At 37.2% G+C, this 27,546-nt stretch overlaps 1 protein-coding gene across 3 annotated transcripts; it reads left to right on the forward strand.

Annotated features, from left to right (window-relative positions):
- Nucleotides 1-1,562: 1,562 nt before the first annotated feature.
- LOC142985456 (gelsolin-like) lies at nt 1,563-26,445 on the forward strand. 3 transcript variants are annotated; one of them, XM_076133649.1, is made up of 11 exons: nt 1,563-1,675; nt 10,221-10,292; nt 16,543-16,617; nt 16,981-17,173; nt 18,762-18,877; nt 19,366-19,543; nt 20,913-21,013; nt 21,363-21,479; nt 22,599-22,676; nt 23,835-23,897; nt 24,962-26,445. In XM_076133649.1, exons 2-11 carry the CDS (start codon nt 10,224-10,226, stop codon nt 25,031-25,033), a joined length of 1,062 nt encoding a protein of 353 aa, XP_075989764.1. In that variant the 5' UTR covers nt 1,563-1,675; nt 10,221-10,223; the 3' UTR covers nt 25,034-26,445. The 3 variants fall into 3 exon arrangements, with proteins under 3 accessions (XP_075989764.1, XP_075989762.1, XP_075989763.1); XM_076133647.1 differs by lacking the exon at nt 1,563-1,675 and adding an exon at nt 1,875-2,134; XM_076133648.1 differs by lacking the exon at nt 1,563-1,675 and adding an exon at nt 1,875-2,134 and having other exon boundaries at nt 22,599-22,670.
- The last annotated feature ends 1,101 nt before the right edge of the window (nt 26,446-27,546 follow it).

Here is a 27,546-nt window from a genome sequence, read left to right on the forward strand (position 1 = left end):
AAACAAAACAATAATTTAATTGCATAGTTTTAATTCTCAAGAGACCATAGACTATATTTCCGTCACGGATAACATCAAATCAAGATTATGGCGTCGATATATGCGTGAACTTTAGAATGAGGTAAATGGCAAAATTGTTTATATTTTTTTGTAACTATTTTTAATATAATTAAATTATCATAATATTAATGTCGTTACTTATTATTATAAATTCTAATTACCAATTAATTTTTTGCTGAGGTTGAACTAGTTTGGCGATATGCTTACTTTTGATTTTAGTATGATTTAAAACTTCTTTAATACTATTAACTTACTCACGAATATTGTGAACTAAATACAGTTGTGAATATATTTGAAAACGTTAAATAATTTTACTCTTAGCGTAACATAACGTGAAAAAAAAATTCGATCAAATTATCACAAAAAATATGATTACCTTTTTAAACTCTGGCGTGAATGAATAAAAGCAAAACAATGCAAAACTTTACGATTTATTCAAGGTCAAAAAATTTGTTAAAGCATAAGCTGCCTTATTTAACAAGACCGAATATAGGAATCTAACTCATTGTAATCTATACTAACACGCCTGTGTTTAAAAAAGGATTGGTGATAAAAATAATAATTTGTTCACTATTTTGAATGGCTTGGTAATATTTTTTGTACATTAATAAGTCCATTTTGATTATTCAAAGCAAAAAATAAATACTATATGTTTGTAAATTTTCTAGGTTAAAGTAATCATTTTAGTACATATATGGTGAATAAGGCAGTCGGAGGAAAAACTATAATAATAGCGTATCGAATTTTAAATTTGAATTTAAATTACTGATGTTTTTAGAACTAAGCAATTGATGTCTGACATCAATTGCTTATTGAATAGCTTGAAAGTCTGACAACCAGTCTTACCGAGGGATATCTAATCGTGTTATAACACAGGTGAGTGTGTTGTGGAGGTCAGATAGACAGTCGCTCTATTAAAGTACTGGTATTCAGCTACATCCGGTGAGACTGGAAGCAGAGTCCAATATAGTTTGGAAGAAAAACTAGACTGATGATGATGTTTGTAGATCTAATGAGAAGTACACTTCAAATTGATAGTTAATATTTACACATACTTGTGCCAGATTATAGTCGTAAACTGTCAATATTGTCGTTAATGCATAAAATTAAGCCTATTTTCCATAGGGATAGATATTTTCCAGAGCCTAATGAGTGCGACTTGATATTAAAACTTATTTTGCTTTAAGCACATCCATACATTTTGTTATCTTAAAATGCTCGCGCCAGACATTTTTATCCCGTTATTTAAGTACGTAGAAAAAAACACAAAATTAATAACTATTTTTATTGAAAATAACATCCAGTACTTAAAAACGGCTAGTTTCCCAAAAACTGTACAACAAGTTTATCAAAACAGTCATTCTATTCTTACAAACGAACTAATTTAAACAAATTTTGGCAACCGGTACGTAATTACGAATTTGAGGAAAACCCACTTGTCTACAATCATGATTCATCAGTGACTACAAAACATTGGCTTATTTAAACTGCGATACCATTCAGTTACTTCGTTCTTATCTACAACAAACACAGCATCTGTCATTCGTTCGTAAACAACGTTCAGTAACATCAGTCCGATATTCGACTTTACGCGGAGTGCACGTCGGTTGAAATCGTGAGTAATTATTATTTTCTATTTATTTATACACAATATTGACAACATGCTGAATATTTTAAAATTAATCTGAATTTTAATTAGATATTTTGAATATTAGATGATTATTTTTTCGTGTCTCGATAATAATATTAATTTTCGAACGGAAATAAAAAAAAATGCATCTCGTGTTTATTTATTACGATTTAATATGGCGGCAGCCGGCATGTTGAGTTAGTTGATGATATAATTTTACTGTTTTTTTCGATATTTATTGATATTTCTTCGTGTTTATAAACTAGTTTGAAGTGTTACGATGTTAATCAATGCTAATTAAGTGTCTATTGTTCTTATTATCTTCACAATCTTAGAGTGAGAACGTTTGTTTGTTTTTTTAATAATGGCGCGAACAGTTAATGAGCTGTAGAAAATCTTTTTTGTGACATGTGTGACTGGCGAAGTAGAAACAAGTGTTTTGAGGTAATTTGCATATTTTTTCAGATATTCAAGAAGCGTTTGAGCGGTTTGCGTGTGTGTTAAGAATTTGGATTTTTTAGATACATGCGATGTTTTGCTTGTTTAATTAAAATTTCTTATGTGCAATTTACCAGTACCGAACTATTCTTCTGTTTAAAAAATGTTTTGGATATTTAACTATGATTTTAGCTTATACCTACCTACCTACTTTCGGAGAGAGGTGTTTGGTAATGTAGACAAATGAACTGAAAAAAATCTGCATACAAAAATAATTTGAAAAAGTTCGTAAGCTGGTACGGTTGTTTGTTAATCTTTCATGCAAAATTTCTGATATAATTTTACACACTGGTAGCTCATAAGACACTTACATTAAGGAATCATTGATTAGGTTGCAGTACTTTCAGATAAATTCTTTCAAGCTTGGTAACTCGCAGCCTGAAATGTATGCCTACAAAATCGATATTTTACTGTAAATAATGTATTAGAATCGATTTCACTGAAAACTGGCTAGGTACGACTGTTGAAAAGTTTTGTAGATGCGGGAGAGATTATTGTTTGTTTCATTCATAGCATTTGCATAGTAAATGGCGCAATGGCTTAGGTCGCCACGCCGCAACCATTGTGTCGGGAGTTCGTGGGTTCGATTTCCACACGGAACAATTATTTGTGCGATCCACAAATAAATGTTCGTCGTTTGTGTGTGTGACAAAATGTCTATCAAGACCGTAATCTAATGAAAAAAGTTATTCTCTAAATGCTTACTGGAATTCTCGTGAGGGTGACCGGATGACGTCATAGTTCGACCTTGTGACGTCATGGGGTGGAGACGGGCGGCGTGCCAACATTGCTGGAATGCGTAGGCCCCTAGGCAAGGTCATAGACTACGACGCTATTTTTATGTCTGTACCTAGGTTGGTTTAGGTCACCTAGTGGAGCACTAATTAGGAGTTATCCTATTAGTGTTGTGAAGGTGAAAGTTTGTAGGTATTTGTTAATTTAAACTAAAGATTCTTTTATTCAAACAGTCAAAATTACGTGTCTGCACATTTAATAAAACCTATAAATTTACAAAACTATGAATGAGGCTTAGGAACAGTAATAGAACACAAATCGACAAAAAAATTGTTTGTCTGTAGGTATGTCTGTTTTTACGCGCTATACCTAAATCTCCGGAACTACTAGACGGATTTGAATGAAACAATAAAGAAACGTTTTTGTTGTATAGTTATTAAGTCTAGGCAACATATACATTTAGGCTACAATTTATTTTGAAGAACGGGCAATCTACCACGCCGACGAAGTCGCGGGCGTCCGCTATTGCAAAATATTACGACTTTGAGGTTGAATTACGTTTGGCGAGGTTTTTCTGTAGATGAGTGACCATCTTATACATATCGAGTTCCTCCGTGTTTCGGAAGGCACGTTAAATTTTGGCTCCCGGCTGTTATTTTCGAAGATCTTTGACAGTCGTTAACAGTAGTCAGAAGCTTGAAAGTCTGACAACCAGTCTTACCGGGGGTTCTTAAGGGTGTTATAACACAGGTAACTGTTTGGTGTAGGTCAGATAGACAGTCGCTCCATGTAAAACACTGGTATTCAGCTGCATCCGGTGAGACTGGAAGCCGACTCCAATATAGATAAGAAAAAAAGCTAGGCTGATTGGTGATTATAGTATAGTCTCAATTCTTTTGTTAGTGAAGCCATCAACCACCTGTAACCTACATATTTTTTCCTTCTAGCCCTAGGAATTCTATTAGTAATCCTAGATGAACTATTGTTCACATAATTACAGTGACAAAGGTAATAATTGCACGTTATTTAAATGACTCACTGATCGGTGACAGGCTTTACAGCTGTTTTACTAAGAAATAATTACTTATTGTGACGTCAAATACGGCTTGTTTTGTCATATGTCGTTTTCCGGGTTAAGTAGGGCCCTGCAACTCTACGACTGTAATGTTCAAGCGACTGCCGTACTTTACTGTAGTCTAAAGGTTTACCAGCAGTAGCGTTATTTTTTAAAATTTGTCCCTACTATGATTGTGGTCTAAAATGTTGCCTCCCACGCAAGTCGTGGAGGGATCAAACTAAATCATGGACTTTTTGTGTCGGAGAGGTCTTTAATAAAAGCAGTTCTTGAAGATATGCTAAGTCCCAAGCATCCACTTAGCCAGTTGGTTGATTTACGGTCTAGCTTAGTAAAACTACGCACCTCACCTTTTAGCAAGAAATCCATATATTTATTTTTTACTAGCTGACCCGCGCAACTTCGCTTGCGTCACGTAAGAGAGAATTTTCCCCGTTTTTGTAACATTTGTCGTTGCTACTCAGCTCCTAATGGCCGTAGCGTGAAGTTATATAGCCTTCCTCGATAAATGGGCTATCTAACACTAAAATAATGTTTCAAATCGGACCCGTAGTTCCTGAGATTAGCGCGTTGAAACAAACAAACAAACAAACTCTTCAGCTTTATAATATTAGTATAGATAGTAGCTGTAGATTATATTCTTTCTAATACCAACTTAGAACTAAATAATTCTGCTGCCTAATTGTCTCCAGATGGTGTGGGTAGTTGGCATTTGTTTCGTTGCCTAGCAACCGTGACGCGTCACGCTCTGAATACGATACAAACGAAACATTGTACAACGTGAGGAGGAGGGTAGTTCAAGGTGAAATTCTACTATGACATCAAGGACTTATTGTACTATAGAATGTATACTAATATTATAAAGCTGAAGAGTTTGTTTGTTTGTTTGTTTGAACGCGCTAATCTCAAGAACTACGGGTCCGATTTGAAAAATTCTTTCAGTGTTAGATAGCCCATTTATCGAGGAAGGCTATGGGTTATATATCATCACGCTACGACCAATAGGAGCAGAGTACCTACCAGTAAAAAATGTTACAAAAACGGGGAAAATGTTGACCCATTCTCTCTTATGTGACGCAAGCGAAGTTGCGTTAGTCAGCTAGTCTATACTTTTATTATTAAATTGTAGAGTTTGTTTGGTTGAACGCGCTAATCTCAGAAACTACTGGTGCGAATTAAAAAAAAATATTTTAGTGTTAGATAGCCCATTTATCGAGGAAGGCTATACGCTATGTAACATCACGTTACGACCAATAGGAGCAGAGTACCAGTAAAAAATGTAAACATTATGACCCATTCTCTCTTATATGACGCAAGGGAAGTTGCGCGGGTCAGCTAGTTAGAATAAAATTACATCCTCTGAAAAATGTAGGCCGTAAACTTTCGATGGACTATATACGTGAACTAAAAAAAGCTAAAGTTTTTAAACAAATAGGTACTTGCTATTTTATCGCTAAGTATTTTTGGATTTACGTTTCCTGAGCGTTTTATCGTTCGAGATCGCCGGGAAAAATACATTTAATGAACCGCAGGGGCCAAAGTTAGGTGGTCTGTGTACTTTAGACTGTTATTGAGAGAATTTGTAACTGAAATACTGATATTTGGTACCTGTTTGGCATGCTGAAAAGTACTGAAACGATTCTGATGAAGTTTAGTTTGTGCGAAGGTCAAAAACGATTTGAAAATGGTGTAAAAAGGGCGGAACTGCGGAAAGAAATTGAGGTGAAAAAAGATGTAAAGTTATATTTTTCATTTTAAATTATCCTATTCATAAATTGAGAATTTTCATACCCTTCGACTTTGAAATACCAAAACATACACTTTACCGAAATGCTAAATCAATTTATGGAAGTCCCTAGGTAACCCTCTTAAATCAAGTAAGAAACTTATTAATCCAAAAAAATAAACATAACTTTTAAACACGCAGTCAGCCTGCGACCACGGCAAGTGCATCATGCGCCGAAACGTTAGGCATTTTAAGGCAAAATGCGTGTTCGCGTTAATTCCCGTATCCTTTTGTATATAAAAACATAAACAGGTATATTTATAGATAAAAACTATCTCAATGATATTTTCAATCGAGAGATTTTTCTTTGAAAAGCGTTTTTCTTTTCCTTGCGATTAAAAACAGAAAATACCGCATCAAATTCGGTCCATACGTTTAAGAGTTATTTAACTTAAAGATAGACTCACAGGTACACAAAAACACGCATTAAACTTTCAACACCCATCTATTTCAATCAGCAGTAAAGAAGACGTGTGACGTCACAACTATGACGTAACATGCGATCGTTGTTTGTAAACACAGTCGGTTCAGTGAATGTTCAGTCAAATGTGATGTTAAGCTAATTTGTAGCAGATACTGTGCGTTTTTTATACTGCGTTCATTGATATAAAGAGAAGCGGGTTTTGGAAAGTAACGCAAAATTTCGATACTTTCTTACTTACTCCGTTGGCTCAACGACCCAAAATGTGTCTTGGCCTCCGACACGAGAGAACGCCACTTTGCCCGATCTTTGGCCACTTCTTGCCAATCCCCGGCTTGAAGCTCCCTCAGATCCGCCTCCACTACATCCTTCCAGCGGTATCTTGGGCGCCCGACAGGGCGTCGTCCTAAAATTTCGTTGCTTAGCTGTTTTACCCCCGGTTTCTGAGGTACATTTAGCGGTAGTTTATCTATTCAATAGCGTTTAAACTCATGAAAATGACAGTTTGAATGGATAAACTACCGTTGAATGTTGCTCGTTGTTTGATGAGTAGTTTTCGAGATATTCGTAAAAATGCGTAACTACTAACTTTCTAATGCATTGTTGATATGGCCATGTCAGTTTCGTGATGCTTATAAGGTTACGGTAGTGAGACTTCGGCTTTGTAGACCAAAAAATAGCGAAAAGCCAAAAAATAAATTCGTTTTTTGTTCTAGAATATTGTTTAAAAATTTTTTTTCTTTCTGCTACCAAAAGATTTTCGCAAAATTTTGCAAGTGGTTTCAATATCCTATCCTTTATCTTAATCGCTAAACGCCCGCATATCTCAGTTTAAACCGTGGGATGTTACCATGGTGTAATTTACGAGTATACGGGTTAGTTTTATAGCTACAGAAACGTGAAACCGTGATAGATGTTAGTTTTATAGTGTTTTCGTAACATCAAAGTAGTGTGGGATTTTGTTTTAATATAGATTATTACTTTGGATTAACGAAAAATTATTAAACTTGTAGTCGTTAAAGGTTCATCTAAAATGCTCAGGCTATGCTATTTTTTCGTAAATAATGTTGAAACTGTAATTATTACAGACTGAAACATTTTATTAGGCACTCATTTTTAACGAAAATACGGTAATGTGACGTCACATCACTATATTTCTATGTAATAATGTGTTTTTGACATTTCATAAAGACTGATTTGACTGTTGTTATACCCAATTATATCTTACTAATATTATAAATGCGAAAGTTTGTGAGAATGTTTGTATGTATGTATAGATGTTTGTTACTCTTTCACGCAAATACTACTGAACCGATTACGATGAAATTTGCTATATATGTAGCTGAAGACCCAGAATAACACGTAGGTTTTTTATCCCGGAGTTCCCGAGGGATCGGGATTTACACGGGAAGGGTTTCCACACGGACGAAGTCGCGGCGGCCTCTAGTATAGGATAAAGTCTTAAAATAAATAGTTATTTTAGTACATACTAGCTGACCCGCGCAACTTCGCCTGCGTCACATAAGAGAGAATGAGTCATAATTTTCCCCGTTTTCTAAACATTTTTTACTGGTACTCTGCTCCTATTGGTCGTAGCGTAATGATATATAGCCTATAACCTTCCTCGATAAATAGGCTATCTAACACTGAAAGATTTTTTTTAAATCGGACCAGTAGTTTCTGAGATTAGCGCGTTCAAACAAACAAACAAACAAACAATCAAACAAACAAACTCTTCAGCTTTATAATATTAGTATAGATTGGACAACATCACAACAGTAGGAATTAAGATCTACAAATAGACAAGAGGGAGACTATTTTTGAGTCAATTAAATTCACTTTGATCTTGAAATGGATGTAGCGTCAAGTTAATAAACAAACGACGTTTTCTTAATTGTTTTATGTCAGGACAACACATTCTTGTCTATTAATTGACTTTGTCCTTACTTGAAAATACCATTTATCATCCAGCAAAATTTCTTCAAAATCAGTTCAGCCGTTTTTGAAAGCGTTAATCACACACGGCCCGACAGGCCATCGCTTAGTATGAAACGTATGAATAACAGTCCTACCCCTGAAGTCTAAAGTAACTAGCGTGATGTTAACGATTTTAAATTCTCGCGACTTGTACACATGATATTATAATGCAACGTTTCTTAGACGCGATTGAAAATTAGCTCGTGACCACAGTCTATGCATTTCGATCGAAACGTCAAGTAAATAAGGTATCCAAACCTTTAATTTTCAATCGCGTTTAAGACCCATCTATACTAATATTATAAAGCTGAAGAGTTTGTTTGTTTGAACGCCCTAATCTCAGGAACTACTGGTCCGATTTGAAAAAATCTTTCAGTGTTAGATAGCCCATTTATTGAGGAAGGCTATAGGCTATATATCATCGCGCTACGACCAATAGAAGCAGAGTAGCAATAAAAAATGTTACAAAAACGGCGAAGTTGCGCGGGTCAGCTATTGCATTATAATATTAGCGTGATGTTATGTCCATGTGATTTGTATGGAAACGCGAAGGTCACTGATAAGATAAGGAATTATATAAATATGCGTTGTTACTAAGTACATACATATGTTTATGAAAAAACCGCATTGTGGGATATTTACAAACATCATGTTAGCCGTATCAGTAATCATTTGGTACAATATTTATATTTAAAACTAGCTTTTACCCGCGACTTCGTCCGCCACCTGAATTTTCCTATAGGAATGTGTCAGTTTCCCGGGGTAAAAAGTAGCCTATGTCCTTTTTCGGGTATCAAAATATCTCCATACCAAATTTCATGCGAATTGGTTCAGTAGTCTAGGTGTGATTGAGTAACAGACAGACAGAGTTACTTTCGCATTTATAATGTTAGTATGGACGAGCAAGCCGTGAGTTACTTGCCGTTTCTTCTCACGAGCAACAGTGGTAGGTAAAAAAAAAATTGACGATTTCAAATACTTGTTAAAGTTTATGAAATAAAGAATATTTGACTTTGACTTTGACTTTACACTAGCTTCCGGCCGTGACTGCGTCCGTTTGAAAAGGTTTCCCGTAGTGAGAAGTATCCTGTGTGAATCTAAATAGGTTTATTTTAGTACAATCAATCGAAAAGATTTATACAAACTTTCAACCCTTATGCGTTCCAGTTCTAATACCACTATGCGGTCACCCATCTATGGAATGACCGCGCCAAGGATTGCTTAACCCACAGATCGTTTACCGCCCGGTGAGCACAACTAGCTATAGGCACCTCGAATTTAATAAAATTTCGGTCCATTTCATAAAAACAAATCAAAATAAAGAACTAAACGAAACCGCATTATATTTTTTCCTCTAACGCCAATTATTTCAACCAAGGACGGCTGGCCAACAATCGCTACTGTCGTCTCGCTCGCACTCATGTGATATTGTATTGCCATCTCTTTCACTCTATCTGGTTTTTGTAGTGTTATATGTATAATCAGCTGTTTAGGTAGTAAAGCTTATCTCCTTGACCGGTCAAGCGAGTAAAGTAAAATGGATAGCCTGTAATTTGATAAATAAATAAATAAATATTGATAGTTAGAGTTCTTAAAAAGTGTTATTTAAGGCTTTTCTGACTGTCTCTGGCGTGGTCGGTAGTGTAAGCGACTGCTGATCAATAAATAGGTCCTGGTTTCGATTTCCGGGTCTGGTAATCGTAATGGAGAAGTTCCGTTGATTGATCAAAAATGGGTCCCGACTGTTGATTCTTTTATTCTGGTTTTTATTCTATTCCAAAGTTGCCGTTATTTCAGAGCAGTAGAGGCTTGTTTTCTTCTTTTTCGTTTTTATCGTCGGCTTTTTTTTTATATTTTTGCTTTAATTTGTCGTTATTTTTAAGGTTAGGTTTTTAAGGTATATTTTTTTAAGGTTCAAAACACGAATTTTCTGATCAACCGACTAGATTTTGATTTTTTTTTAATTAGTCGATCTTCTCATGTTCTTATAATCAATAGTTGTAATTACAAGTGATTAACATACAGTGTTTGTTCCCAGACAATGCCTGAAGTACACGCAGCGTTCGCTAACTCCGGCAAGAGGGCCGGCATTGAAATATGGAGGATTGAGGTGAGTGCCTTCAACTATTAATAACTAGCTGACCCGCGCAACTTCGCTTGCGTCACATAAGGGAGAATGGGTGAAATTTTTCCCCGTTTTTGTAACATTTTTTATTGGTACTCTGCTCTTTTTGGTCGTAGCGTGATGATATATAGCCTATGTCCTTTCTCGGGTATCAAAGTATCTCCATACCAAATTTCATGCAAATTGGTTCAGTAGTTTAGGCGTGATTGAGTAGCAGACAGACAGACAGACAGACAAACAGACAGACAGACTGAGTTACTTTCGCATTTATAATATTAGTAAGGATTTCGGCTAAAAGACCTGACAGATAATATCCTCCTTTACATACACACTCTATCGCGCATGAAACAACAATCGTGTGTGAAAGAGCGCGCGTGTAAGGAGAAAGGAAAGACCACGCGCCGCGCTATAAGTCCCGGTTGTGACCAATTAATATAAGGCCTTCGGGCGGCTTGAACAACTTTGACACTAGGTTGACTAACCATACGATAAAAAGAAGTATTGACTAAAATAAATAAATAAAAAATAAATTTAACCCATTACTGTCCCACTGCTGGGCAAGGGTCTCCTCCCGTAATGAGGGAAGGGTTAGGCCTTGAGTCCACCACGCTGGCCAAGTGCGGGTTGGGGACTTTGCATGCCCTCAATAAATGTATTAAACAAATTTTAGGCATGCAAGGTTTCCTCACGATGTTTTCCTTCACCGTTGGAGCAAAATAACTAAAATTGACTAAAATTTAAATAATATGTATTACGCTTTCCCGATATAAATTGTTACAATTTATTCACTTTCAGTAGTAACAGCTAATAAAAAATTTACTATCTGCATTAACATATTTCAGCATTGAAGCTACAATGTCTAGTCTAGGCTAAAAATATAGATAAGTCCGTCTTTGTTTCGTGTTCAAAGCTGGAACGTGGCCCAGAAAGTTTAGAATTACATACACATACATAGTTTTTTATTTATTTTATAGTATGGTTAGTGGTCAACCTAGTGTCAAAGTTTTTAAGCTCGAAAGGCCTTTGACATGACTTAACGACTGTTATCTTAATTGACAGCAACCGGGACCTGAAATTGCAGAGTTAAATGTTTCTGTAGCACATCGGCAGTGTCTTCACCGTCGAGGTGTCTGGTTTGAATTCTGAGACGGGAAAATATTATTTCAGATTTTTCAGGCAAGAAAATTTTCTTACTTGCCCGGAATTTGAAAGTTTAGGTGGCGATCCTCCGTAATTCGGAGAGCATGTAATGCGTCAACTTCGTATGTTAAAAAGTTCTATCAAAAACTGTATACTAATTTCAGAGATTGAGAACACACAATCAAACATACAGCTTTTATTTATTATCAAAGATTTTCTTCATCGTTTTTATAAAACCACGACATTTATCAAATTGTGTAATACGTCAACTCCATATGTTAAAAAGTTTCATCAAAAACTGTGTAGTAGTTTCATAGATCAAAACACACAGACAGACATACAGCTTTAATTTATTAGCAAAGATTTCGTATTTTCTTTACAAAACCGCGACATTTATCAAATTGTTTCTCACATAATAAATGTAATACATAAATAGATTTTTATTAACGTTCATCCTGGTATATAAAAATATTCCCTTGACAAAAGGCATTGGCCGGCACACGTGTACAAAATAGTCTATTTTTACCCTGTAGTCTACGTGTGTGCTACGATGTTTCGAATGTCTCGTGTTTGATTCCCATTTCTAAGGAAGGTGTGAGTTTTGAATGGATTTGAAAGAAAGCTGACTTGTTTAATAATTTGTATAAGACTTATTTCGAAAATGTTGTGCCTGTATACTGATATAGCTAAGTATATATTAGCTTAGCCTTTGTTCCAAACTATGTCGGAGTCGGCTTCCAGTCTCACCGGATGCAGCTGAATACCAGTGTTTTACATGGAGCGACTGTCTATCTGACCTCCACAACACAGTAACCTGGGATAACACGATACCCTTCGGTAAGACTGGTTGTCAGACTTTCAAGCTTCTGACTACTGTTAACGACTGTCAAAGATCTTCGAAATTGACAGCCGGGACCCACAATTTAACGTGCCTTCTGAAACACGGAGGAACTCGATATGTGCAAGACGGTCACCAATCCACAGAACAATCTCAGCAAGCGTAGCTTAACCTCAGAGATCGATCCGCGCGTCTGTCGATAACGAAGCCACGAGCGCCTCCCACAAGATAAGAAAATCACTGGTTTAATAAATATATACTACTAGCTGATCCGGCGAACTTCGTACCGCCTAAAATATGCAAAATTAAATGTCTATTTTTCAATATTTCTGAGAGATTTTCCTAATATTTTTTCCGTAAGAACCGTCTCCTAATAATAACAAATAGAACACAAAAAGAATTAGTAAAATCAGTCCAGCCATTCACGCGTGATGCCGTGACCAAGGAAAACGGGTTTCCTTTTTATATATATAGATAGGAAATATGCCACCAAAAACATTCTGTAAAAACCTCAAGTCTCGCAGCTCAGTCTTTCTGGCGTAAAAAGTGGTGAGATCTATATAATACCAAGTCGATTAATCTATTTCTTCTCTACTTAAAGGACCTTCTGTCTTAAGTTATTACATAAGTTATTATCATGCCAATATTAAAAATATTTTACGTTTAAAACAAATAGACCGACCTGGCCATCGCATGATTTGTATGTATTACACTACACAGCACGACGAGAAGTTAATGCTCCTGAAATTTTAATGGCGAATTTGTGTTTTCATGCGATGTCCAAGTCGATCTATTTGCTTTAAACGTAAAATATTTTTAATATTGGCATGATAATAACTTATGTAATAACTTAAGACAGAAGGTCCTTTAAGTAGAGAAGAAATAGATTAATCGACTTGGTATTATATAGATCTCACCACTTTTTACGCCAGAAAGACTGAGCTGCGAGACTTGAGGTTTTTACAGAATGTTTTTGGTGGCATCTCACTTCTTTTTGTAGAACGAACATAAGTCTAATTTGTATGGAAAGACGTTTTTTCTTATAATTCAACATATTTTCCTATGGGAATGTTTTTCAGTTTCATGGGCTAAGCACCCTTACCCACCTTATATCCCCTCCCGTTATGCCTCATATAGTATGTACCTATCTACACCTATTATTTATTATTTTTACAGTAATAATGATTCTTAACTGCAAATGTAATCTTGTAATCTTATACATTTATATGGGATTACAAAGTTAATGTTGCAGTTAGTGTATTTAGAAAACTGGACCGAAATTAGAAAATATTGAATTTTTCCCATGATTAAGACACTAAACCCTATTTGTATTCTAAATTTTAAGCTTCTAAGTCTGCTAGAAGTACCTTATACTTTTGATGATCGGTGAGTCAGTGAGTCAGTGAATCAGTGAGTGACAAAATTCAAAACTTTAACAAGTTGTCATTTTTAAACTACTGGTTCAAATTGACTGAAATTTTAAATATACTGTGTTTATACAATGAATAATTAGTTGCTGAAAATTCAGGCTTCTTGTTTTATCCACAACGACATTATAGGGGGGTCGAAAATAGCCCGAATTGCTTCGAGAAAAGGATGGTACGGCCGTGCCGCTTTTTTTTGCTCGACTTGCGGGGGCACTTCCGTGCCCCCAGATAAGGAAATCTTAGGTTAAGGTAGTACACAGTAGCCTGAAATAAATGATTTTCATTTAATTTCATTTATCAGCCAGTATAAGTAAGGCTTATGGTACGCAAACCGTCTGCCAAACTCATTCCGTTGTCATAATTGAATGCAACTGAAGCTCAAGGTTTGTTAACAAGTTTTGTGCCGGGTTCGATGCCCAATCAATGACTGGCCAGTGACCCGTGTCGACCGTGTCTGGAGAGAGTTGTTACTGAAAAAAAGTCGAAAATATTTTGAAACCAGCTTTCAACCGGGGCTTTGTACATGAGGCGAATTAATAAAAGTATGCCTTTTTTAGGAGATAGCTTAATTCAGTGGTTAATTAAATACAGTCAGTGTATTTTAGCCGAGAAAAAGTAACGTTGTTAACGTAAGTTGACTGCCTTCGTGGCGCAGTGGTTTAGGTCACCAGGCCACTACCATTGCGTCGGGAGGTTGTGGGGTCGATTCCCACACGGAACTATTAATTGTGCAATCCACAAATAATTGTTTGGGGTCTGGTTTTACTTTGTGTCCGTTGTTTGTATGTTTGTAAAAGTCCTCGCGACACAAGAGCAATTATAAGTGCGGGAGTTGTCTTTAAAAATAAAGACAAAGTTTCTTTTGCATTTATTATGTTTGCTTAGGTGCCACATATTTAATTTTTATGTGCTCAGTACGGGGGCATTGTAGAACTTCCCATGAGTTGTAAAATTGTTCTTATTGGTCTAGTAATTTCTGAGACTAGTGCGCTACAACAATTTTTTCCTTAATCCGTGATACTCCACTGCTGCAACTGTGTCCTTCCGATTGAGGGATAATAATTTTGCCCTTTAATTACACAAAATAAGCACAGTTTTTTCTAATTTCGTACAACGATTTACCGAAAAAAAAACGGTCCCGTCTAATAATTCAGGTTATAAACTATCTTCATAAGTCTTTTTTAATATAAATTCGTCCAGTATTTTTATGTCAAAGAATAACGAATATCAGTTAATCTTATCATTTTAAAATATTTACTGACAAAATTATTGGTAGAAACTCATGTATAGAACGAATTATTTCTAAATTCTAGATCAAAATTGAACAGTCTAAAAAAATATCTAGTTCTTCAGCCAACTCTCAAAATATCTACGCAATCATTTAGTGTCTTTTTATTCGCACTACGATATATTTTGACGTAAATCAACGTTTTAAACGCATCGTAAAATTATACTACTTTACTGCAAATTCTTTAGCATTACAATAAAATTATTTTGGACTTTTTATTACTTATCACTTCAGAAAAAAGTCTACTTTAAAAAGTCTAGAAAATTATACCCTCTTATTCATAAACACACTATAAACCTATTTTAGTGAAAAGCTACTATAATATGTTTTCTCTTTATCATAATCGCTAAGAAGTGAAAGAAACAAAACACTTTATAAGCCTTTTATAACTTCATATATTTTTATGAATAAGAGAGTGTACGGGCTATACCATAGCAAGCATATATGAAAACATAATATCACGTCTTTTCCCATAGGGGTATGCAGAGACCAAAGAAACGCCACTTGGTACGATCCTTACAAACTTCCCTTGCTTCATTCACATACATACATGTTGTCATACAGGACCGCCGGTTACGAGTAGCACCTGACCTTTTTACAAGACATCACCGATATGATCTTGCATATTTTATAACAACTAAACAGGTCTTTTAATGACATTGGATAGTTTTGTAACATTTTAAATACAAAATCAGAATTTTATACAATTAATATGAGGAAAATACTTTTTCCGTATTTAAAAATACCCATTTTTGTGTTTATAACAATAATTATTTTTACCTTATCGGTATTGCGATAGTGTTATAGTATTACTATATAATGAGTTAAATAATGAACAATGTTAATAGTACCTGATGTATCGAGTTTAGTGATTAAAACCTGACTAAATAGTTATTGAACCCCCCAATCGCGTTTTTTCATGAGTTTCATCGCTATTGAATAGATAAACTACCGCTAAATATACTCGGCATGAGCCTGTTAGTTGTAGTATAGTACATTTCCATTCCAAAACAACAGCCGTTCGGATCGATCTCTGAGGTTAAGCTACGCTTGCCGAGGTTGATCTGTGGATGGGTGACCATCTTATACATATCGGGTTCCTCCGTGTTTCGGAAGTCACATTAAATTGTGGGTCCCGGCTGTCAATTTCGAAGATCTTTGACAGTCGTTAACATTAGTCTGAAGCTTGAAAGTCTGACAACCAGTCTTACCGAAGGGTATCGTGTTACCCAGGTAACTGGGTTGCGGAGGTCAGATAGACAGTCGCTACATGTAAAACACTGGTATTCAGCTGCATCCGGTGAGACTGGAAGCTGACTCCAATATAGTTTCGAAGAAAGGCTAAGCCATGATAATTTTATAAAAACCTGAGTAGCACATTCCTAGCTTAAAAGTATTTTGTATATCAGCTACCTGTATGCCAAATTTGAGCAAAATGTATTCGGCAATTTATCGTAGAAAACGAAAAAATTGTAGACAAAACTTTGTGTGTAAGTGACTGTAAAACATTTTCAGTGGTAATAAAATGTAATCTTGTTTTAGGATTTCGAACCGGTACCAGTTCCTACTTCTCATCATGGCAAATTTTACTCTGGAGACTCTTACATCGTGCTTAGCGTGAGTATATGAATATTTTTAAATCGTAGTTAGGTGGAACGAGAAGAAAAAGAGATTTAGGAAAAATTAACAGCAAATACAGCCATTTAGCCTTCAGCCACTACAAACGTGTTAAAATAAGGAAACAAGATGGCTTTCGTGGCGCAGTAGTAAAGAATGTCACCACGCCACTACCATTGCGCCGAGAGGTCGTGGGTTCAAATCCGACACGAAACAATCGACTTGTGTTGCACTTTGTGTTCTTTGTTTGTATGTTTGTAAAAGTCCCCGCGACACAAAAGCAATTAATGCGTAATTAGTCTTTTTTATAAGAAAAGAAACTTGTTTTCTTCAGACCAAAGTAAATTTTTATTTTTTTCCTAGACGACCGGTGATGACAACCATCTGGCCTGGGACATCCATTTCTGGCTGGGCTCGAAGACGTCCCAAGACGAGGCGGGCTCAGCAGCCGTGCTGACAGTGAACATGGACGATGAGCAGTTCCACGGTCATGCTGTACAGCACCGCGAGGTGCAGGGATACGAGTCCAAGCAGTTCCTCGACTACTTCCAGCCAGGTGAGAAAAGTAGTTGGATATTCGGTTGAATGGGAAGTCAGACACTTGGATATTTGGTTTGATGGTTGAATGGTCACTGACTCAGCTAATTCAGAGAACGAAATGACAAAAAACGGCAGAACAAATGCTAAAATTTAAAAGTCGTGTCTACGTGCTTGTCTTAAGATTTATAAAGTTAAATAATAGGACCATCTTTGATTTCAATGCCTCTGTGGCGCGGCCACGCAGGGTCAGAAAGTCATTCCTGAGTTTTTCCGTCAAGAAATTGTCAGCTATTGCCCGGAGTTAGGAAGTTGACATGGACTTCCGAGGCTCGGAGAGCACGTAAAGCCGTAGTCCTACGTCTCACTGGTTGTGTCAGTTATCCGTCCCGCCGGACTATGAGAGTGATGTTATAGAGATTGTACCTGTAAATTGTACAAACACTTAGACACAATCAGCCTGCATCGTTACCCATTTTGAAATTAATCGGCCCTGGAGCTGTTATGTCGGTTAAAAGGATATTATTATTATGTGTTTAAAAGCCGCAGCGGGTGCTAATACAGTGCTAATTTCCTACCACGTGCATGAAATCATGCAATTTTCCTTATCACAAGTACCTATTTAAACGTTAACAGGATAACCAATGATTTAGATTTTTTCCTGGTCAAATGGTTTGGCTGATTGCCAACTTTGTGTTATTTATTTTAGGAGGCCGTTTATTTCGTTGATAAAATCGAGTGAGTAGAATTAGAGATTAAATACATGGTTAATGGTACAACTTTTGGCCTGACTTTTCGTTTCGTGGATTGGTGTATTGTCCAGCCGCTCTATGGGAGTGGTGAAATAGAGAGTACGAGTTATACACATAACTTCTCTATATAATAAAGAACGATATTTCGGTCCGCTTGGAAATAATAATAGGACGCGACGTCGAGGACTATTGCGCTTGGATCGCTCGATTGTTAGAACAGTCAACCGAGAGTCCTCTGCACTGTGTCTACGTACAGTTTACTTTAAACATCTACTTTTGTTCAAGCAGATGATGACTATACCGCTGTTAGTAGAAGAACTCTTCAAGTAGAATGTTTCGCAGTGGCGTAACTATATCGTTCGAGGCCCGTGGCAAATTCATCGAAATCCGTCGGCCTCCTTCCCCCAATATAAGAAAGTTGAAATGTATGATAATAAAAAATTGGGAGTTGGAATTCCCCTATGATCGGGGGCCCCTTCCGGCTGGGGGCCCGTGGCATTTTGCCGACTTGCCACCCTGTAGTTACGCCACTGATGTTTCGGGACTAGAGCTCTAGTCTAGCTCTAGTCACTCGTTTGATGTGTAATTATTAGGACCTGAATTCTACTGCGTAACTTTTCTGTTTGCTGCCGCAGAAGGAAGCGAAGAACACTTTTATCCGAAAGTGTTCTTCTGTACCTATATTGAATGGAATAATTTTTTTATACGAATTGAATAAGCGTCCTAATTTTCGTTACAAGAAATATTTTTTTTACCTACAAATCGAAGTTTCGTTCATTCGACAAAACTTTAATTTGACATATGGTAATGTATGTATTGGAGCGACTTGTTTTAAAGTTGTTATTATTGTTGCAGCCATCAGATACTTGGACGGCGGCCACGCGTCAGGGTTCAACCACGTCACCATCAACGAGGGAGCTGACAAGAGACTGTTCCAGATCAAGGGCAAGAGGAACGTGAGGGTCCGACAGGTATGATTTACTTCTGTTATTAGAGTGAAAGGGTATGTTGGATGGATGACTAGTTTGTTGGTTGGACGGTTGGTTGGATGGTAGTTTAGACGTTTGGATGACTAGTTTGTTGATTGGTTGGAAGGTTGGATGGTAGATAGGACGGTTGGTTGGATAGTTTGTTAGGTGGTCCGTTAGTTGGACTGTAGATTGGAAGGTTGGATGGCAGATTGGACGGTTGGATGGCCGATTAGATGGTCAATTAGACGGTTTGTTGGATAGTTTGTTGGGTGGACGGTTGGTGAGACGTATGGATAGTCAGTCGTAAAGCTAATTTGTATTGATTGCTGAGCATTGGTTTGTTGGAAGGTCGATTGGATGCACGGTGGTTTGGTTATAGGATGGACGGTTGGACAGTTGCGTGAATGATTTATTGGATATTTGGTTGGATGATATTATCAGAACTTATGTATTCCTAGTAACCATATTAACCGACTCTTCATCATCAGGTGGACGCATCAGCAGACTCCCTGAACAAGGGCGACTGCTTCATCCTGGACATCAACCACGAGATCTACCTGTACGTGGGAGACAACGCCAAGAGTGTGGAGCGACTGAAAGCCATCACGGTGGCCAACCAGATCAGAGACCAGGACCATAATGGAAGAGCTAGCATTGAGATTATCGGTAAGTGAACCGCTATTTGGTACGTTATAAACAAGGTAGCCGTGGCCCTGTGGTTTAAAGTGTCGAGGTTAAGCAAGCTTGGTGCGGTCGGGTGGAGGATGGGTGACCGTTTTTGTGAGTTTCTAGATAAAGATAAGGTATTTATTTGTGTGATTTTCTAAACGAGATTTTGAGTGGAAAGTTGTTGTATTTCTTCAAGTTGACGTAACTTTCTACTTAAAGAGAAAATATCTATGGATAATTCGATTCGGTTCAGTCTAGGCTTTCAATATAGACAGTCATATTGGTAGAAATGTACCTAGCATGAAAGATAGTCTATGTATGAGATCTACCTGTACGTGGGCGACAACGCCAAGAGTGTGGAGCGACTGAAAGCCATCACCGTGGCCAACCAGATCAGAGACCAGGACCATAATGGAAGAGCTAGCATTGAGATTATCGGTAAGTGGAGTGCTATTTGGCAAAATGTAAGCAAGGTGTCCGTGGTCCAGTGGTTTATAGTTTCTAGGTTAAGCAACCTTGGTGCTGTCGGGTAGAGGATGGGTGACCGTTTTTGTGAGATTCTAGACAAAGGTAAGGAATTTATTTGTGTGATTTTATTAACATGTTTAAGAGATTTTGAGTGGAAAGTTGTTGTATTCTTCCATTTGTCGTAAGATTCTGCTAAAGAAAGAAAAATCTATAGTAATTTCGATTCAGTTCAGTCTAGACTTTCAATATAGACAGTCATGTAGAGCTAGAAATGTACCTAGGATGACAGATAGTCTATGTATGACATCTACCTGTACGTGGGCGACAACGCCAAGAGTGTGGAGCGACTCAAAGCCATCACCGTGGCCAACCAGATCAGAGACCAGGACCATAATGGAAGAGCTAGCATTGAGATTATCGGTAGGTGTATAGCTATTTGGTACATTACAAGCAAGGTGTCCGTGGCCCAGTGGTTTAGAGTTGTAAGGTTAAGCAACGACGTCGAGGTCGGGTGGAGGGATGGGTGACTGTTTTTGTGAGTTTCTAGATAAAGGTAAGGTATTAATTTGTGTGATTTTCTAAACATTTTTGAGGGATTTTGAGCGCACTAGATTCACTCCAGTGTTCAATCTAGACAATATTGTAGCTTAATATGGAAAAAGTTCTCTAGGCTTACATCGTTTTCTACCTTTTCTTTATAAAGCAACTGTTAATCGGTAAATTAAACTACTGAACGCAAAAAGCTGCTATGTATGTTCCTTAGGGACTGAAGGGAACCATTAAGAGGGAATTTTTAAACATTCCACTCCTAAATAGGTGAAATTCGACGCAGGCAAAGCCGCGGGCAAGAAGCTATCTATTAGCTATATGTAAGCTTAAAGTCATAACTTTGTCGTAGATGCTGACTCTAAGGAGAGTGATTTCGAGAAGTTCTTCGAAGCCCTCGGCTCTGGAGACAAGGATTCAGTCGCTGAAGCCACTGAGGGAGGAGACGATGAGGTATGACCACTTATATACTCATAAAAAATGAGTAAAATTTTAACATTTTATAAGGAACTAACTGACCCGGCTTCCCTTAATTCGTACTGCCAAATGTTGACGGTGGTATGTTTTCCCGTTCTTTTAAAACTATCCCAGTACTTCAAGGAATATTCTAAAAAAAGGAATTTGTGAAATCGGTTCAGCTGTTCTTGAGTTTAGCGATTCATTTTCGTATATAAGAAGATACTATTAGTATAGAAATACGACGCAGTGACGTCACTGTGTTGTACAACGGGCTTATTATGAGTGTATTTATTTCATTTTTTTAATGATTTTTGGGTAAACTAAAATAAACTTTTGTCTACAGGAGTTTGAACGCGGCGCCACATCAGAAGTATCACTGAGCGAGATCTCAGACAGCTCTGGCTCTCTCAAGATCACCAAACTGCCAGCTCCCTTCACACAGGACCTGCTTAACACTAAGGTATGTATTTGTTACTGTAAAAGCCCGAACTCTGGTAAATCCTAAGATTTTCCGGTAATACCTAAGATTTACCAACTCCCAATGGTAAAAGTCCGAACAAGCCGGAGTTTAAAAACTATGTTACGGTATATAAAAAACTCCTTCTTCATAACTATATAGCTATAGCCTATGTGTTATTCTGGGTCTTCAGCTACCTGTATACCAAATTTCATCATAATCGGTTCAGTAGTATTTGCGTGAAACAGTAACAAACATCCATACATTCACACAAACTTTCGCATTTATAATATTAGTATAGATGAGTATTAGGAAGTAATCACGTCTATATCAAAGTGGTCTATTAAGTGGTATGTTAGATTAGATAGCTGTATCAATATTTAAGTGTTACTCGTGTTTGTGAACTTAGTGTTGCTATCAAGGACGTGGTTAAGGGCCCTCTATACAGATGATTGCCTTGCATTTAGTCAGCGTTTCCGGGATGAAATATTACTGACAATATTACACAGAGAAATATGATGTATCTTTCATATTAGAAAATGGGAATGCCTTGCCTTGCTTATACCGCCACCCTGCAGTCAAACCCCCCTGTAAAATCCCATCAAATCCTATGTTTTGAGCACATATCCAAATCGTACACCCTTTTAACAAATTTCTTGGCCCTTCAAGTTCAAATACCTCGTCTCCCCTGTAATAAAAAATCCAATCGCAATTACAGGATTTCCCACCATCCAAATCCCGCGACACCCCACCATCTAAGTTCCGATAGGGGAGGTAGAGAGATTTGCATATCCCATGGCCCACGGTCCAAACTCGTGACTTCAACCATCCTAATCCCACGAACGCCTACCCCATCCAAATCCCACTACCTCCCATCCTAATCCCACGTACCCCTATCCAAATCCCGCGATCTCCCCATGCATAACCTATGCCCCCCCCCATAAAAACCAGCCACCACCCCATTCAAATCATGTGACCCCTATCCAAATCCCGTGACACCCCGCCCCCCCCTTTAAAAAACTCTGGACCAAAAAATTAATTCATATCCCCCTCATTCTTCACATCAGATACTTTGCTTCCCCCAATAACAAATCGTTTTAATTACTACTATATTGTCCTCAGGAATGCTACATCCTAGACACAGGTAGTTACAGCGGCATCTACGTGTGGGTCGGCAGGGAGTCCAACGAGAAGGTGAGTGTATGTACAGCTTTATATTTATATATATGGACGTGGCTTTTGTCAGCGATGGTAACCAGGTGAGCGGGTAAATAATACTACTAACTAGCTACCTCGCACAACTTCGCTTGTATCACACAAGGGTTCATATGACCGCGGAACTTTCAACCGAGCGGTACAAGATCGAAATAAACAGCTGAACCGAGGAACCGCGCGGTTGCTCGCGGTTCTAAAACCGCGCGGGTCGTAGCGAACTGGAACTTAAGTATTTATTCTCGTAAATAATGTATTTTTTTAAATAAATTATAATTTGTCACTGTCTCATACAAAAAAAACTGTAATTAGCAAAACTTTACGAGTGCCCCAGTAATACTAACTAGCTTCATAAACGCAACTTTGATATTTAACATGCTTTTTAAAATACTAATTATAAACCGACTTCTAATTAAAGCTTTCTAATACTGCTTACTAATTATCATTGTACTCAAAGTAACTATAACCCAACAACATAGTATAGAGACTGCTTAAGCACGGTGTATCTAGTAACCTAAAGTGCAATTAACTAGTCCGAGTTTCACCAGCTTATACTGGGTTAACTTAAAAAAAAGATCTTTAGAATCTCTCTATCTATATGTGAAAACCGCATGAAAATCTGTTTAGTATTTTTTAAATGTAAACATGTGGACGAAGTCGCGGGCGGTCGCTAGTAATATCATAAAGTTCTGCAAATTAAACCATATCAAAAAGTATTGGTTTCATAAAAAATATATAAATAGATCAGTGGTTTTGTAGATTATGGCAACCATAAAACCGACATATTTGAAGTTTATAGATTATTTACTACATTAGATCAAATATTTTTCTAAATCTTCATATTTTATTATCTACTATTACTACGACATTCGCCTAGTAAAAAAACCGGTGAATCTATCATCTATAATAGAAAATCATACTAGTTTTATTTTTAATTTTTAGTATTTGTTGTTGTAGCTGCAATTATTTGTGGAAATTTCAGCTTTCTAGCTATCACGGTTTATGAGATACAGCCTGGAGACAGACAGACAGCGAAGTCTTAGTAATAGGGTCCCGTTTTACCCTTTAGGTACGGAGACCTAAAAACTACAAAATTAATCGATTACAAAGTTCAAATAATCATATTTTTATTTTATCTTTCTTTAGGAGAAGGCCGAGGCGATGAAGAAAGCTGAACAGTACTTGAAGACACACGACTATCCAGACTGGGTGAGTTACTGTCCCACTGCTGGGCAAGGGTCTCCTCCCGTAGAGATATGGCCTTGAGTCCACCACGCTGACCAAGTGCGGGGACTTTGTATACCTTCAAGAATTGTGTTAAACAACTCTCACCCCCGATTTCTGAGTACATTTAGCGATAGTTTATCTATTCGATAAAGTTTTATATGAGTTTAAGCGCTATTGAATAGATAAACTACTGTTAAGTGTACCTCAGAAACCGGGGGTCAGACATGCATGGATCGCCATTAACAATTTTATAATAATAGCCTTTATTTGTTAACAATGTTAGTCCCATATAATAGGGGGCGAGCCTATTGCCATATACCGGGTACGCTACCAAACTCCGGGCTTCAGAAACTTTATTTAAGAAATATTCTTATACTAGCTGACCCGCGCAACTTCGCTTGCGTCACCGAAGAGAGAATGGGTCAGAATTTTCCCCGTTTTTGTAACATTTTGTGTTGTTACTCCGCTCCTAATGGCCGAAGCGTGATGTTACATACAAACAAATAAACTCTTCAGCTTTATAATATTAGTATAGATATATTAGGAAAGAAGAAGGAAGGAATATGACAAGCTCGCCCCTATTACATGGGACTAACATTGTTAATGGCGAAATGTGGATGTTATTTCATAAACCTCTGCCTTCGGGTACAACAGGCGTAACAGGCCAAAGTTAACTGTTACTTAATGTTCTTATGTTTAAGTTTCCGTCACTCCTCACTCTTGTGAGGAGTGACGGACTGTTGCCTGGTGGCAGTCTTCGCGTTCACGCACACGCAGAGACACACCAGCGCCAGGATGTGGAGCACCCTCATGCTGCAACAGAACACAACACAATAAATTTTGACTGCCTCCGTGGCACAGTGGTTAAAGTCACCACGCCGCTACCATTGCGTCGTAGTCGTGGGTTCGATTCCCACACGGAACTATTATTTGTGCGATCCATAAAAAGTTAATTCGGGTTTGGTTTTACCCCCGCGACACAAAAGCAATTCTTAGTGCGGGAGTTGTCTTTTAGAAAGAAAAAATAATGTATTTTTTTATTATAGGTACACGTAACCAAAGTCCCACAGGGAGTCGAATCCACTGCCTTCAAGCAACACTTCCAGGACTGGAACTAAACAGTATTATTAATATAGCTCAGCATCGATACAGCGACATCTAGCGTTTGAAATGTGAAATAAAAAGTTGTCCAACTTGTTGGGTGTCAACTTTATGCCATTTGAGAACTGTCATCGCACAATATACTAAAGTACCTCATTATTTAATAACTTGTTATATAATTGCACAAAGTAACGCACAATACCTATAATGTTATATCAAGTTGGATGACATGTTTGACAATATGTTGGAGGACTAGTTGGACAACATGTGTGTAACAAATTCTTATCAAGTTAGCCCGTAAGTCATCAGTCAGTCAATGCATAATAGTAAAACCATGTTAGCCGACATATTGGACAACGTGTTGGACAACATGTTGGCCAACAAGTCAACTTAAATAAAATACTCTTAAAACCATGTTGAGCTATTTATAAGATTTATTATCTAAGTCATGTTTATTAATTTTGTTTTTGTAATAATTTTAATAATTAAGATTCACTAAATGTGTCTAACACATGCGCTGGAGTCCATTCGAGAATGTGACGTCATTATACTGTGCGGGGTTCGATTCCTGGGTCGGATAAAGTTTTAATAGTAGTAACTTAGTTGGACTTTGAGCTAGTGTGATGGATGTTAGGGATCCTAGGTTCAATTTCTGAGTCCAGCAGTGTGTTTAAGATTTGGTATAAGTGATAGCCGAGTGGTATAAGTTGACACTTCCCACGCAAGTGGTCGCAGGTTCGAACCCGAGGCAACACACCAATGACTTTTCGAAATTATGTGTGTATTAGAAATAATTATCACTTGCTCCGACGGTGAAGGAAAAACATCGTGAGGAAACCTTGTATGCCTAAAATTTGTTTAATACATTTATTGAGGGCATGCAAAGTCCCCAACCCGCACTTGGCCAGCGTGGTGGACTCAAGGCCTAACCCCTCCCTCATTACGGGAGGAGACCCTTGCCCAGCAGTGGGACAGGAATGGGCTAAATTTATTTTTATTTTATTTATAAGTACTAATTATTGTCCCACTGCTGGGCAAGTGTCTGCCACAACAAGTGACCTTGAAGTTAAAATTATCTTTAAGCTAAAAACTCGAATATTTGATGTAAAAACTAGTTACTGCCCGCGACTTCGTCTGCAGAGTAAAAAGTAATCCTATGTGTTAATCCAGGTTATAAACTATCGGTCTACCGAATTTCATCAAAATTAGTCCAGTAGTTTTTTAGTGAAAGAGTAACAAACATACATACATCCTCACAAAGTTTCGCATTTATAATATTAATATATTTTTTTAAAATATGACGTCATCAATATATTTTCTTGAATGAACTCCAGTGATAAATCTAATAAATGTACTATAAAACTTTTGTTTTAAAAATGTGTATTTTACAGTATTTCTTATTTATATAATAAAAAGTTTTACTGATTGAAACAAACTTATTTCATCCTTATTACCAAGTTAAATAAAATAAGTCTAGCCTTTCTTCCAACTATGTTGGAGTCGGCTTCCAGTCTCACCGGATGCAGCTGAATACCAGTGTTTTACATGGAGCGACTGTCTATCTGACCTCCACAACACAGTTACCTGGGATATAACACGATACCTAGTAAGACTGGTTGTCAGACTTTCAAGGTTCTAACTACTGTTAACGATTGTCAAAGATCTTTAAAAATGCCAGCCGGGACCCACAATTTAACGTGCCTTCCGAAACACGGGGAAACTCGGTATGTATAATATGGTCACTCATCCACAAATCAACCACGGCAAGCGTAACTTAACCTCAGAGATCGATCCGCGCGGCTGTTATTAACTAAGCCACAAGCTCCTCCAATAACAATAACTACCAAATGAAATAGTTACTCTCATTTTGCCCTCCGAAGCACGGAGACGGTCACCTCGAATACTGCTTCGTTCACCCATCTGTCAAATGACTGCGTCAAGGGTTGCTTAACCCTCATCGTATACAGACCGGTGAGCACAAAACTGTCTATGAGCGTCAAAGATAACAATCGTTAAGTCATGTCAAAGGCTTCAACAACTTTGACGCTAGGTTGACCACTGCAAAAATAAGTTAGGCGCCTTATAAATAAATCACCGCAATCATTCTCACTTGCAACTGTCACTAACTATTGTTTATAAGGCGCCTTTTATCTCTTAAATATTACTTTATTATTATTTAAATATGAAAATAAAAGATTTATCTGTCGAAATTCACCCTATAAACTAACTGACACTTATCTGCAAATAGAAGGCAAAGCTCACATAATCTTTGGCAGTATGCCAAAGTATTGGATAAAGTAATAGTTATATGCCATCAAAAACATTCTGTAAAAACCTCAAGTCTCGCCGTAAAAAGTTGTGAGATCTATATAATACCAAGTCGATTAATCTATTTAGTCTCTACTTAAAGGACCTTCTGTCTTAAGTTATTACGTATGTTATTATCATGCCAATTAAAAAAAATACCTTTAAAACAAATAGACCGACCTGGCCATCGCATGATTTAATTATTAGTATGTATCACACTAAT

This window comes from Anticarsia gemmatalis, chromosome 30 (assembly GCF_050436995.1).
Source record: "Anticarsia gemmatalis isolate Benzon Research Colony breed Stoneville strain chromosome 30, ilAntGemm2 primary, whole genome shotgun sequence".
Classification (NCBI taxonomy): domain Eukaryota; kingdom Metazoa; phylum Arthropoda; class Insecta; order Lepidoptera; family Erebidae; genus Anticarsia; species Anticarsia gemmatalis.

Coding starts and splice junctions, on each gene's coding strand:
- LOC142985456 (XM_076133647.1), top strand. CDS start 2,099: ATGTGTGACTGGCGAAGTAGAAACAAGTGTTTTGAG. Junction 16,618..16,980: donor ACTCTTACATCGTGCTTAGC/GTGAGTATATGA, acceptor TTTTTTTCCTAG/ACGACCGGTGATGACAACCA. Junction 23,898..24,961: donor CACACGACTATCCAGACTGG/GTGAGTTACTGT, acceptor TTTTTATTATAG/GTACACGTAACCAAAGTCCC.